The sequence below is a fragment of the Pipistrellus hanaki genome (assembly GCF_964339955.1).
Source record: "Pipistrellus hanaki genome assembly, chromosome: 4".
Lineage (NCBI taxonomy): Eukaryota > Metazoa > Chordata > Mammalia > Chiroptera > Vespertilionidae > Pipistrellus > Pipistrellus hanaki.
The window spans coordinates 33,161,033-33,175,433 of NC_140506.1; the positions used below are offsets into that span (position 1 = coordinate 33,161,033).

The 14,401-nt window shown below is 45.3% G+C and overlaps 1 protein-coding gene across 1 annotated transcript; it reads left to right on the plus strand.

Moving 5' to 3' along the window:
* The first annotated feature begins 11,183 nt into the window (after positions 1 to 11,183).
* Positions 11,184 to 13,614, plus strand: CARTPT (CART prepropeptide). The gene is made up of 3 exons (XM_084880935.1): positions 11,184 to 11,609; positions 12,018 to 12,101; positions 12,911 to 13,614. The coding sequence occupies exons 1-3, from the start codon at positions 11,454 to 11,456 to the stop codon at positions 13,016 to 13,018; spliced, it is 348 nt and encodes a 115-aa protein (XP_084737061.1). The 5' UTR covers positions 11,184 to 11,453; the 3' UTR covers positions 13,019 to 13,614.
* Positions 13,615 to 14,401: the final 787 nt, after the last annotated feature.

The following is a 14,401-nucleotide window of genomic DNA, read 5'->3' on the forward strand; positions in this document are numbered from 1 at the left end:
GCCTGAAGAGTCCTTTCCAGGGACTCACTGCAGTCTCCCTCAGGCAGACCTGTGCTCTCCGTAGGCCCTAAAAGAAATCTGAAAATTCACCTCCTGTCTTCATGCTTCTGAGGGAGGACCCAGATTGCAGCCCTGAAGGTTGCCTGGAGTTTATGTTCACCACTGGAGACCCAGAGGGTAGAGGTCATGGTACAGATTGTCAGCCTTTCCCCGGGGCCTTCAGTCTCCGCCTGCCTTCTTACTCCCCATTATTCTCCCCAAGGCACCCAGACACAATTCAGCAGACAGAATTGTGTCCTTGGTATAGTGGGCTCTGGAGCCAGGACACCTGGCTTTGTAGTCAGGCCCAGCCTGCGTCTCGTTTTCCTCCTCGGGGCAAGGGTGGAAGGATAGCACTTACCCCACAGAATAGCTGTGGAGAAGGCTCAGCACGTGGCAGAAATGCCCCACCATTGCGTCTTGGGACGCAATAGAGCGCTTCGGTAGCCCAGCCTGTGAAAAGCCAGGGCATTGCTTGGCTCGTTCCTGCCCCTAGTCCCATCCTTACTCCAAGTCTCTGAAGTAGTCTGAGAGAGGCCCGCATAGACAACAGAGACTGGAGCAGGCCTTCCCTCCAAGCGGGTCCCTCATTTCTTGGAGTAAGTGGGGGGGGGGGGGGGGGGGGGGGCGGGGCGGACCAGCCAGACCCCCCACTCCCTGCAGGTCAGTTCTGGTTAGGAGCAGCCTGAGTCGCTAACCTTACAGCCATTATTCTTTTCTGAGTGTGCCTGACATTATCAAGGAGGTTATGTTGAATGACCTCAGGGTGAGTCAGCCAATTGAGACATTTTGCCTCAAAATGTGGTTAAAGGCAAAGAAAAACAAACTGTACTTCTAAATAGAGCATTTTAAGGAAGGGACACAGCTTACAGGCATTTTGTTCTGTCTGTGTGCCCAGTGAGATGAAGTGTAACCATTGTGTCTCCCCGCCCCCCCCCCCCCCACTCCCATCTCACCCCTGCCTGCTTGGTAGAGTATGTCTTATCCAGAATCCTCCTGTGATAAGGTTCATGACTTAAATGATTAGCAATAGACAATAAATTAATAACGATATCCACAGATATATTTCCCACAAAACGCCTTGCTATATATTTTGGTTTAAAATAAGCCATTCAGAAAAACAGGGAGAAAGAAACAATGAAGTCTATGGTACACTAAAAAGAAATACTGTAAAATGTGAATTCCAAGCTTAGAGCAAACTTACTTCACAGAATTTCACACTAAAACGAATCAATCCACCGAAACCGGTTTGGCTCAATGGATAGAGCGTCGGACTGTGGACTGAAAGGTCCCGGGTTCGATTCCGGTCAAGGGCATGTACCTTGGTTGTGGACACATCCCCGGTAGGGGGTGCGCAAGAGGCAGCTGATCGATGATTCTCTTTCATCGATGTTTCTAACTCTCGATCCCTCTCTCTTCCTCTCTGTAAAAAATCAATAAAATATATTATAAAAAAAATAAAACTAATCAATCCTTTTAATGATAACAAATATGATTTTTGAAAATCCTTGGAGAAACAAAATGTATAAAAGATAGAAAACTAATAGCTCAAAGAATGACAGATAAATTATTCTTTATGAGTATCCTCTCTTGACTAATAGCTTTTTAACATAAATTCAAGGTTTTATAGGGAAGCAGAACTGAACTCTCTTCTCATCCTATTCTTTAAGGAAGACAGTGCAGTGAGTAGAAGGCCTATGGGTAGTGGATCAGATCTACTTCAAATCCTGCCTCTACCCCTCGTCTAACTATTCTACTGGAGTGTCCCATTTCCCGTCAGAAAACCTTCTAGGCTGATGTTTGTTACACACACACACACACACACACACACACACACACCCCTCTATTTGGTAGAATGTTTCCCCAAGAATCACCTACATGTGGGTTTTACCTGATCATCCACTGACTGCATAAACATCCAGGGAATAGATTACAAGCCTGTTGATCTATAAATGGCAACCTAACAAATACAGTTAAGAATGCTTTTAAGAGTTGTCGATGTTTCTAAGTCTTTATTTACTTAAAAATTAAAAGCTGTATAATGTCTAACATTAAGCACTTATCATTTATTTTTATCTCAGCACTGTGTTTCTACAAACTGTATGTGATTCTGACTGTGATAGAATGGATTATTGCCTCAGTCTGCTACCCCCTTTTTAAAAACAATTACTCGTTTTCCTAGTATGTAATTATCATTTGCCCTCTCAAGCAATTGAGATAATTAAGCATTGGAGGCAGCAGAGCGCAGTTTGAGCTCTGAAATAAGACTTTCGGGGTTCTAATCTCAACTCTGCTACCATTTGCTGTGTGATTTTGGGAAAACTACTTTCCCTCCCTGGGCTTCAGCTTTTCTCTTTTGCCAAAATATGGATAAGTATTGAATTCATCTTTATAGGGCTATAAAAATCTGAAAGAATGAAATTATTAATTTTGCAAATGATTTAAAATGAATAACTAAAATACTTCAATAGTGTATTCACACTGTTAAGATACAGTTACTAACTATCAAGTTAACAGCTATTAAAACATTAGTGTATATTATTCCTAATACAGCTATTTAAAAAAAAATCTAGGTAAAGCACCTGACATTTAGTAGATAATCAGTAAAAAGTAGCAATTTATCTCCACTATTATATCGGGAAAGAAACTTATGCTAGGTTATATTTAAAGGGCACGCATTAGATTCAGCTCGATGTCTATAGAGCTTTGAACGAGAACAGCTTTAAAAAAGTGCATTGTTTCCAGGTTCAGTAAAAATGTGATGATGGTTTCCAGGTTTAGTAAAAATGTGGTGACAAATGCTGAGTACTTTTCATATTTCAAAGCCACGGCATTCATCATCTGTGGTCCTGTGTGGTGGGCGGCCCTGGAGATAGGTGATGGGCTATGACAGTGGGTGGCAGGGCAGGGTCCTGTGGCTTTTGCCCTCCTGCCCTTGGCTCTCCTCACTGCTCCTGCAGGTCCTATCTCGAAAAGTCAGGCTTAAGAGCTTTCTGCCTTGGGTGGCTTGTGATGAGGAGACTTAGATGGGCAGGGGAGGACAACACAGCAGTGGGTGGTGGATTTCAAGCTGATCCCCTCCCCTGGCAGACCCCCTAGCTCAAAAGCACTGAGGTGGTGGCAGAAAGAACGGACGGAGCCCTGTGCCAGATTGCTCAGACAGAGTAACCTCTCTGACCCTTAATTTCTGCATGTGAAAATGGGAGAATAGGTTGTGACTCTCAGCTTAAATGTGCTTTGCTCAGGGCCTGACCCAGACAGAGTACAGGCTCCTCTAGCATCTGATACTGGCATACATGGTGGGGTTCTGATGTCAGATCTATTGAGTGCTTCCCCACAAGAGCACTAATGCATTTTTTCTTTGTGACTGCTGTTCAGTAAGAAGCTCTAAGCTAGCCTAGGAATTCAATAGGTTATTATTCTCCATACCTCTTCACTTCATAATTGTCAAGGTTTCCCCCGTTTCTTTTTTTATAAATATATTTTTATTGATTTCAGAGAGGAAGGGAGAGGGAGAGAGAGATAGAAGCATCAGTGGTGAGAGAGAATCATCGATGGGCTGCCCCTTGAAAGTCCTCTTCTGTGTATTGAGCCTGCAACTTGGACATGTACCCTGACCAGGAATTGAACCGTGGCTTCCTGGTTCATATGTTGACACTCAACCATTGAGCAACACCAGTTGGGTTCCCCCATGTCTCTAATGCTATTCACTGAGTGGCCAGATTATTATGATCTCTGAACACATATACTGAACTTCTCTTTTTTGAATTTTTATTGATTTCAGAAAGGAAGGAAGAGGGAGAGATAGAAACATCAATGATGAGAGAGAATCATTGATCAGCTGCCTTCTGCACACCCCACACTGGGAATTGAGCCCGCAACCCAGGCATGTGCCCTGACCAGGAATTGAATCGAACCATGACCTCTTGGTTCATAGGTCAACGATCAACCATTGAGCCACCCCCGTTGGGCCTTATGTGACTAGGAAGTACAATAGGGGAAACTAATGCAAGGTAAGCCCATCTCTGACACGGAGCCACAAGGCTGGGGTGCTAATTATGGGCAAACTGTAAGCAGAGGTTCCTAAATTGATTGCAGATTAGAAGGACCTAGGGAGCTTTTCAAACAATATTTGTTTCACAGATCCAGATTCAAATGGCCTAGGGTGTGCCCAGCAAGTGTTGTTGGAAAGCTCCCAGGTAGAAGCCAGAAGCATCTCTCTCAATAATCATCATGCCCCTGTGGTGCCTGGCACTGACCTGGGCATTTGGCTTTGTTAGCTTTGTTCTAGCCTAGGGGTTGCAAACTCAGACAGGCGTGGAGGCCAGTAAACAAGGGAAGGCACAAAGATGGCCAGATACAAGGCAACAGACAGTAGTAGAAATTCTGATTTTTCCATAGGAGATGGAAATTTGGATTTGTACATGAAACTTTCCCATTCTTAAAATGTTGATAAGTGATTTAAAATGAAACTCTTTGAAGGTGCACAAGGCAGCAGCCTTGGGTCCCACCCATATTGTTTCCTACCCTGGGACCTCAGGTGAACTGGGCATCTCTTTCTCTCTGGGATAATCTAGGACAGTGGTTGGCAAACTCATCAGTCAACAGAGCAGCAAACTGAGGCCCGTGAGCTGCATGTGGCTCACAAGCCGTAGTTTTCCGACCACTGATCTAGGAAATTGAGGAAAGAGAGAGTGTACAGAGCTTTCTTGCATGAGCTGGTAAACAGTGGGAGCAGTTCTCATTTATACTCATGTACCTTTAATTGACATTCAATAAGACTGTGGTTGCCGGGAGACACAGGTAAATATTCCCATAAACAAATGGGTGACCTTGACCCTAAGAGGCTTCTCCAGGCTTTAGATGCTCATGTGTAGCTGGGTCCTATGACTTTTATATCCTCACCTCTGGAGCCAAAGATGTGTTTTTTCAGAATTCTGGAGAAAGAGAATAGACAAGAAAAGGAGCAAATAATTATTTCAAAGTTCTCCTTTGAACATAAATACTATCTTATGGCAATTATCCTGTTTCCCCGAAAATAAGACAGTGTCTTATATTAATTTTTGCTTCCAAAGATGCGCTAGGTCTTATTTTCAGGGGATGTCTTATTTTTCCATGAAGAAGAATACGGCACACATTTATTTTCATTTAGTTAAATGAAAATAAAGGAAATTTATTACCTGTATACGGTATGGTAGTATGGTAGTTGTCAACACAAACCAGACAAACTGTGAATCCTACAGTATCAAGAATTTACTCATTTATTCAATGACAATCATGTCATCATCTTCTGGAACATCATCATAAAACAATCCAATTCCTGAATTTCCTGGTGAATTTCTTGTAACTCCATTTCTTTCAGAATCAGTGGACGAAATATCTTATGTTTAGCCTAGGGGGGCCTTATTTTCGGGGCATGCCTTATATTTCACTCAGAATGAAACCTGTAAGTAGGTCTTATTTTCAGAGGATGTCTTATTTTCGGGGAAACACAGTACTAAGAAAGAGGTAGTAACATTTAGAAGCTGCTTGCTCCTATGGGCATCCTTGCTTCAGAAATAAAACATAATAATAAAACTCACTTGACAGGTCTCTGCGAAGTCTTTTTCATATCCTGAGGAGAAATTTCTTTAGCAAACACTGGGAGAGCTTGGTCTGTGTGGGTGTCCAATGATTGCTGGGGGCACAGCTATAGTTATAGTCCATTCCAACCCCCTGCAGGACGCTGGACAAAGGCCATATCTTCACCCAGGGCTATCCTGTTCACGAGTGCAAATGGCAGAAAATGACATTTGCATCTGGGCAAAAGCATTATAAATGTCCATAGTTGTGGCTCCTCAGGGTCTCTCGTCATCAGGCAGGTGTGGTGGGTTTGTGTTGGCACAGAGGGAAGGCCCTCCAGGGCCTCCCCAGTCTACCCGGGAGATCTCAGATGGTGGATCTCAGTCCAAAACTTAAGGTCTCTGTCATAACACAGAGTTCCATTTCACATTTGGAAAGTCAGAGCTTGCACTTGGAGACACGACCTGACATTTTTGCAGCTTTCAATAGAAAATGACTTGGTTTTTCAAGAAGCAGGGGGGATCTTGACCATTAGGGAATATCTTTTATAATATTTGAAAATTATTTTAGAATTCAAGTTTTATTTTTTTCTCTCATTCTCCATTTAAAAAAATAATAATTCAGGTGATAACATGAAACAGAAGGACAATGCAAGTAAAACACTAGAATTTCAAAGGATCTGGGTCCAACGTCCCACCTGCCTGTGGGCCTGAATCGTTACTTAACTGACCAGTTTTATCACTGACAGAAGTGGAAACACAATTTCTGCTCAAGGTGGATATAAATAAGTCTTTCATCAAGGTTTAATTACTTTTTTTTCTTTCTACTTTTGGGACTTATATCAGCATGTTGGGCACTCTTGAAAAGTCCCATGGGGTGTGTTCATGGCTTCTTAAAAGAAGGGACATTGGAGATGTTCACTGAACAAACTGTGACTTGACTTCATCCATCCATTCTGGGTCAGCTATCAAGTTGTTTATGTTTTAGGAGGAAAAGGTATTAGATCCTGAAAGGATTTGACCTCGGTGATCTTGTAGGGCAAAATGTTTTCCCAGACACCACACTAGATGATGCAAAGATCCCCTAAGCAGTGTTCCTCAACCAGTGGCTTACATTCGTCAGGTTATATTCGGGACAACTTTTTCCAATGACTTGCACTAGACTGCCCTCCTCCTCAGAGATTCTGGTCCCCCAGATTCTGGGGATGGAGTATAAGCATATGTAATTTGGTGAACAAAAATTCCCAGTTGATTCTGATACTTTCACACCATGCTGGGAAACACTTCCCTAAAGGTAAATGGAAAAGTCTCTTTATTTGGCCTCACCTTTGATTCACAATGTGCTGGAGTAGCCTGTTTGGAAAATGCCACCTGATGAATTGAGATTGAGGAGAGGAGAGCCACAGTCCCATGTGCTGCCTGGGGTGGGGGAACCCTGAAGAAGCTTCATCTTGGCCAGCCCCCTGCGAACAAGACTTTCCCTTCTCTGCTGAAACATGTCCACCCATGAAAGACTAGCTCATAATATGGCTTGCCTTTTTGATTGCCTCTCCCTAAAGAGCTTTCCTTCTCTGCTTCATTCATTCATTGTCTGGATGATTTGTTTGACTATTCAATTAGCTATTGATGGTCTAGCTTCTATTTCTGCTGAATGCAGTTTGTCTTATATTGCTATTTAATGTTTCACTGATTTCTGTCTAGTAGAAATAGTGCTGATTTGAATGTTAGTTCTGACTTTATTTCTAACTGTGTATCCTAAGCAAGTTGTTAAGCCTTTCTGGATTTCAGGGCCCCACTTATACAATTCCACAATTCTCTTTCTTACCTCACCCTCATGCTTAGGTTTTTACACAATGATGTTCATTTAATTTTATTTACATTTTTTTGAGAGAATAACTATAGTAGACATTTTCTAACATGGTTCCCAGGGACTCTGCATTCTGACATTCATGCCCATATGTAATCCCTGTCCATGAGTGTGGATAGCACCCAGTGAATATGGCAAAAGGATGAGATGAGCTAGAAGAGACTGTGACTTCTGTTTTGCCAGCGCTCTCTCTCAGGCTCCTCTCACAGGCTTGCTCAGATGGGGAGGTTCACCTGGGAGGATAAAGGGCGGCCTCTGGTCAAGAGCCAGCAAGTGACTAAGGCCTCAGTCCAACAGCCTATGAGAAACCAGCTCTTACCAAAACCACTGAGTTGTCTTGAGAGTGGATCCTGCCTCAGTTGAACCTTGACATGACTGCAGTCCCAGTCAGTGCCTTGTGATTGCAGCCTTGTGAGAGAGGCTAGCTAAGTCATGCCTGAGATATAATAAACACATGTTGTTCTAAGCTACTAAACTTTGGTGTAATTTATTATGTAGCAATATGTAACTAATACTATCTATGAGATGGATTGATGGACTGATGGACATGGTAGTCTATCTACCTAATTTGGTCCTATTGAGCTAAATTGTACTACAGGCCGAAACTGGTTTGGCTCAGTGGATAGAGTGTCGGCCTGCAGACTGAAGGGTCCCTGGTTCCATTGGGTCAAGGGCATGTACCTTGGTTGCGGGCACATCCCCAGTAGGAGGTGTGCAGGAGGCAGCTGATTGATGCTTCTCTCTCATCGATGTTTCTAACTCTCTCTCTCCCTTCCTCTCTGTAAAAATTAATAAAATATATTAAAAAAATAAATTCTACTACAGTAAGAAATGACCCCCAAAGTGGCTTATATCCACAAGAGTTTATTCCTCATTCTCACTATATGCCCACTGAAGGCGGTTATAGCTGTGCCTGACAGACATTTCCTTCCCTGCAGAACCCTCTATAACCCAGGCTGATAACAGCTGCCTCTATCTGGAATATTGCCAGTCACCATGGAAGAGGAAAGAGAGCAGGCGAAGTATGCACTGGCTTTTACACCTTCCCCAATGAAAACAATGCACCATACTTTTGCTTGTATTTCACTGGCCAAAGTGAATCACATAGCCACATAGTTGATGAACGGTGGCCCAAAGTCTATTCATTCCTCTTCCAGGGAGCGGCACTAAATATCTGTGAATAGTAACACAGCACCATTTGCTATCGTGCAGTGGGTTAGGGGGAGTGGTAGCCACAGACTGCCATAATATACAGGAAAGAGAAGGAATAGCTCACATGCACAGCTGAATGGGTGTGGTGGCCCCAGAGCCTAAGATAAGAGAGTACAATTGAATAGCTATTTTCTTCATAGAAAAGGGCGAAAATGAAGGGAATATGGAGCACTGAGGAGAGTTGAAGTGTTTTGTTTTGTTCCTTTAAGCACCCTCAAAATCTCCATAGTTACCTCCCTAAGGCCGTTCTAAAACAGTGACTCTATGGCAATAAAGCTTTAGGACATGCATCCTGGCCCTCCTCTTCAGACTAGATAGCCTTCCCTAAGCTCTTGAGGCTTCTGTATATACATATATACGTCTCCCTTGCCTATAATCCTGTTCATTAAGTTGAACTGGGTCTCCAAACAACTGTTTTCCAGCAGTCAGTTGGATAGGAGAGGGAAACTTGACACATGACCTTGGGCAAGCCTGCCATGTGTGGGTTTCAGTCTTCTCAAAGTCCAGTCTAATCTCACCTTCCTGAGAAATAAGCACAGTCCCTGCGGACTTCCTGCAAATGCTGGAGGAGCTTACGGAACTGTTGCTAGCCCATCCATCTCAGAGGCCTTGCCAGGCGGCTTTAGAGAGGCCGTTTGATGGGAAGTGCAGAGATCTGGCTTGCAGAGCAGGAGGAGCTGGGCCTGACTTAGCTGGTAAGCCAAGCCACCACGATGGATCTGTCGTTAAAACCAGAACCAGCTTAAATTGCTGACACGCGGCAGAGAAATGTCAGGGCCAGAGATCCCCTAAAAAAGTAAAGGAGAGACTTGTTGAGGATCCTTCTGCCTATAAAAAATACATTTGCCCTCAGGCTCTGCCTGTTTGGATCATACCAGATGGTATTCTGTTTCTCCTGAGGTTAGAGTTTGTGTCAAAAGAAATAGACTTCACTTCGATGAGTTCTGAAGGAGGCATGAAGGAGTCCTAGCATCGCGGTTTAAAAAGTGACCTTAGATGCTGTCTAAGCCAAACTGCCCAGCACAGGAGTCACTCCCTCATGTCCATGGTCTGGAAATTGGTGCTCAGGGACAGGTTTGAACGTCCTGAGATTTTTTAGGATGCAGTTCTGTCTTAGTTTGCTTTCCACATTGCACCATAGAGAGTGTGAGAGAAAAGCAGTGGAATGTGTGTGACAGGAGTGTGGAGACAATACCCTTCTTCCTGGTGATACAAGCTTTGGATTTGGGGAAAAGATTTCCGTTTTGCAGATGTAATGCTCTTGGTTGCTGCAGGAAATGCTGAGAGAGGCCGTAGTCTGTAGTCTATTTCTGAAACTGACTGCCTGTGAAAAATTCCACCCCTCTCTGGCATGTTTTACCGCTGGCTGGTGGTGGATTATGGAATAGAGGAAGGCAATGGGAAGGGTGGGGGCGGGGAGGCAAGAGGAAGGCCAGAGCAGCTTTCCAGGATTGAGGTGGTAGTAATAGGGATGGAGAAGAGTGGATGGATGAACTGAGGAACAGTTTGAGATAAAGAGGATGTGGTGAAAGAAGCCAGGTGGGCAGGCAGGTAGGATAAGCCTCTAGGTCTAAGTGGGAAAACATCACCTCTCCTACAGGAACTTTCATTTGTATTCAGGCTGTAAGGACCCCAATCTTTTAAAATACAGTCTTTTCACAAGTCACTGAGGACCTGGCTCACTCCTGACTTCTGATGCTGGAGATATTCCCGTAATCAGGAAGTTGCACTTTCCCCCCACACCTTTACTTTATTATCCTCATTGGATATCAGAACTGGGTAGTGAGCTGGAGGGCTCCTGAGGAGGGATGGGTTTGCTCAAAGGAAAAGCTGAGACACTGCGCACGCCACGTACCTGGGCAGCCTCAAATTCAGGAGGAAAGGTAGGGAGCCTTAGAGAGGTAGTGCTAAGGGTCAGGGCTTCTACATACCTTATCTTTCATTCCAACCCCCAGATAACTTTGTGAGGTGCATCTTCTAAATTCCAGTTTTACAAAACAAAAAAAAGTGAGGCTCAGAGAGATTCTTTATTTTGCCCCAAACCACACAGCTTCCAAGTGGTGGAGCCAGGACTGGAACCAGAGTCTGGCTCCCTGCACTCTCCATACCACCCCTCAGTCTTGGTCAGTCTGTGTTCCCTCTTTTCTCATTATCACCTGACAGATTCCATCGTGGAACCCATCCTGGGGAAGGCTACAATTTCTTTCTTTCTTTTATGTACTATGCTTGCCTCTCCTATCCCACAGCGTGCCTAGTAAGGTGCTCTGTGAACATGCGTGCCTAGAGGCAGCATCCCTTCTTGCTGCCACATATGGATCTGTGACGAGTCAAGGCATGGCTGGTGAGGTAGATTGTTGCTGCCGCCCCTGCTAGGAGATGGGGAGGGATTCTTCTGCCTGTGCCTTGCCTCAAAGGCATTTTCCAAGTCCTGTCCCCCTCGTGCTCCCCACTGCTCCACCTCTCGCCCCTTGACTGCGGCTCAATTCCCTCGGGAGCGTCCCTTACTGCGGGGCTGACAGCATCTGGGGGTGCAGGGTCCCTGGTGTCCGCGCTCTTGCCCATCTGTGCGCAGAGCCTCGTTCCGGGGGCGCCTGGAGCCCGGCGGGCATTGACGTCAAGCGGCAGTGGATCGCTGCCTACAGACGGCTGACCTGGACCCTCCTCCACACCCCCGTCCTTCCTTGCCCCCCTCCCTCTTCCCCGCTCAGGGCTCTAGCTCGGTATAAAAGGCGGGAGCGCGGGGTGCCTCAGCAGCAGCGCCGAGTTTCAGCACCATGGAGAGCACCCGCTTCCAGCTGCTGCCCCTCCTGGGTGCTGCCCTGCTGCTGCTGTTACCTCTGCTGGGCGCCCGTGCCCAGGAGGATGCTGAGCTCCAGCCCCGAGCCCTGGACGTCTTCACCGTGGAGGATGCCTCCCATGAGAAGGAGCTGGTCGGTATCCCCCATGCCCCGGACTCCCCTGGCCTGCCGCGCGGTCCCTCCTTTGTACCTCCTCTCTTCCCTCCTCCCCACCCCGTTTCCAGAGTCAGGGCGCGGGGAGATGAGTGAGAAGTCCAGGCTCCTTGTCATCCTCCAGGCAGTCTTGTCCCCGCTCCTCTGAGCAACAGGAGCCTTCCCCGCCTCTTCCCCCCCCCCCCAGGGCTCCCGGACCTGCTGTCAGTACCTGGGACAGCGCTCCCCAAGTCTCCTCCCCTCTAGCGAACCTTTTTGTCTCGGTGTCACAGGGTGGAGGGTGTGTGGTTCTGGGGAATCCTTAAAAATAGGGCTGGAAGTGAGCACCTGGGCTGGGCTCGCAGCCGAGGCGGCAACTTCGGGCTCCGGGGTGGCGGTATGTTGCAGATCGAAGCGCTGCAGGAAGTCCTGAAGAAGCTCAAGAGTAAACGTCTTCCCATCTATGAGAAGAAGTATGGGCAAGTCCCCATGGTAAGGCTTTGGAATCCCTTCCCATGTTTTTCCAAGAGGAAATATACCACCTGGAGGCTTAGACACGCCTTCTCCCTAGGATGTGGCTAAATAATTCAGGAAAGGGGTTTGCAGAATTCTATGAGGTCCCCTTTGTTTTCACCACCAGCCCTTGTCCTTGGTCTCTAAGGGCAGACCAGACTTTTCAGAGGAGCTTACAGCCCATGTCAGGAACCAGCTCTTGGGTCTGGGTGGAATGGAGTGTTTCCTGAAGATGAGCTTTTTTTCACCTCACAAAGAATTGGTTCTTGTTCCCCCAGTTTTTTTCCCTGCCTTCCAAACCCCTATCAGTTTTTTTGTTTTTGTTTTTGTTTTTAATCTAAGTTCTAGGATAAAAATTCTTAACCAGGGCTTGTCACCTTCCATGGAGAACACACATACTTAAATCTTCCTTGGGATGAGGGGCAGGGGGCAGAAAGCAAGGAGCAGAGGTTGTGAGAAAACATAGGTCTATTGTTTATTTCTTAGAAAAAAGGTCTGGTTGATTTTTTTTTTATCATCTGGATAAGCAACTAAAGGACCCAGGAAGTGTAATCCAGCTCTCCCCGCCTTCCCTAATGTAGGAAGGGCTCAATAATTTAAATTTCTTTTTATGTTCTCTCACTGAAATTGTAAGCACAAAGCTCTCTTCCATGTTAGGCCTGACTACACTTAGACCTCCTGTGAGGATGATAGGGCCCTCATGAGGCAGAAACTGTGTTGATGGGGAGCACGGCCTTTGGGTGCCTGGATTTGTGCATTCCCACGACCACACATTGTGTTGCTTGCAGTGTGACGCTGGTGAGCAGTGCGCCGTGCGAAAAGGAGCGAGGATCGGGAAGCTGTGCGACTGTCCCCGAGGAACCTCCTGCAATTCCTTCCTCCTGAAGTGCTTATGAGGCGTCACCCTCCTCCATCCCTCCCCAGACCCCCTGCTTCCCCCGAGAACCGCCCCTTCATCTGCGGAGTTGGGCTTTAGCAACAAAGTTTGCATTTCCCTCTGAGGGTGAAGGGGCTCTTTTCCTGATGTTTTCAAATAAAAGAACAACATCTTGTATGCTTGTATGGTGTTGATGTGTGTACAAAAGTTTTCTTTTTTAAATTTTATTTGTCTGACAAACTCTGTGTATTCTTTGTAAAGCAGGGGAACTTTGCTTTGAAAATTGTATTTTCCTATGTGGCATGGCAGGATGAAAATTAGATTTGGTGAATGTTGGTAGATGACAGCACAACCTGGAAAATAAATCACCCCCAGCATCACCAACTGAAGCATGTACAAATTATACACAATGAAGTGTTTTTAAATAATTGCTCACACTGCTCTGGTCGGTGTGGCTCAGTTGGTTGAGTGCACCCAGAAGTCTCTGGTAGAATTCCCAGTCAGGGCACAGGCCCCTTCTTGGGGCTTGATCCCTGGTAGGGGGCATGCAGGAGGCAGCCAATCGATGTTGTTGTTTTTTCCTCTCTCTCTTCTTATCCTTTCTTCTCTCTCTCTAAAATCAATAAAAGCAAATAAGTAAAAAAAAATTGCTCATAGTGCATTGTTGTTTCTACATAGGTCATTTAAATAAGAATGATGGGCCGAAACTGGTTTGGCTCAGTGGATAGAGCGTCGGTCTGTGGACTTAAGGGTCCCGGGTTGGATTCTGGTCAAGGGCATGTACATTGGTTGCGGGCACATTCGCGGTGGGGGTGTGTGCTGGAGGCAGCTGGTCAATGTTTCTCTCTCATTGATGTTTCTAGCTCTCTATCCCTCTCCCTTCCTCTATGTGAAAAAAAAAATCAATAAAATATATTTTTTAAAAAAATAAATAAATATGAATGAAAGGATTAACCATGCAAAGGCTCATACACCTCCCCAAGGAGAGGCAGAGAGCAAGGGCCCTGAGATGGTCGGTGGGAGTGAAACCTCTCAAATCACATCATGATCATCAGAGGAGTGTTGTTGTTTTTTTGTTTTGTTTTGTTTTGTTTTGTTTTGTTTTGCTTGTTTGTTTTACATAGGAATAAGACAGAGAACTTTTGTTTTTACTTTGCACTTAGTAAAGACTGTGAGAAAGAGAGAAAAAGTATGTGCCCATGTGCTGTGCTGGAGAAGGGCTAAAAGAGAAGACGATTGGAAAAAGAATTTAGGGAAGAACATAAGCATCTAATACGACTTTACCCTGTTATCTACAATATGGTGGTGTATAGGGGAAACCTCTTTTCTTGCTCTCCAATGAATTCTTCAGTAAATTCTTTGTTATTGAAACTTACAATTGATGTAGCTTTATTGAAAAAAA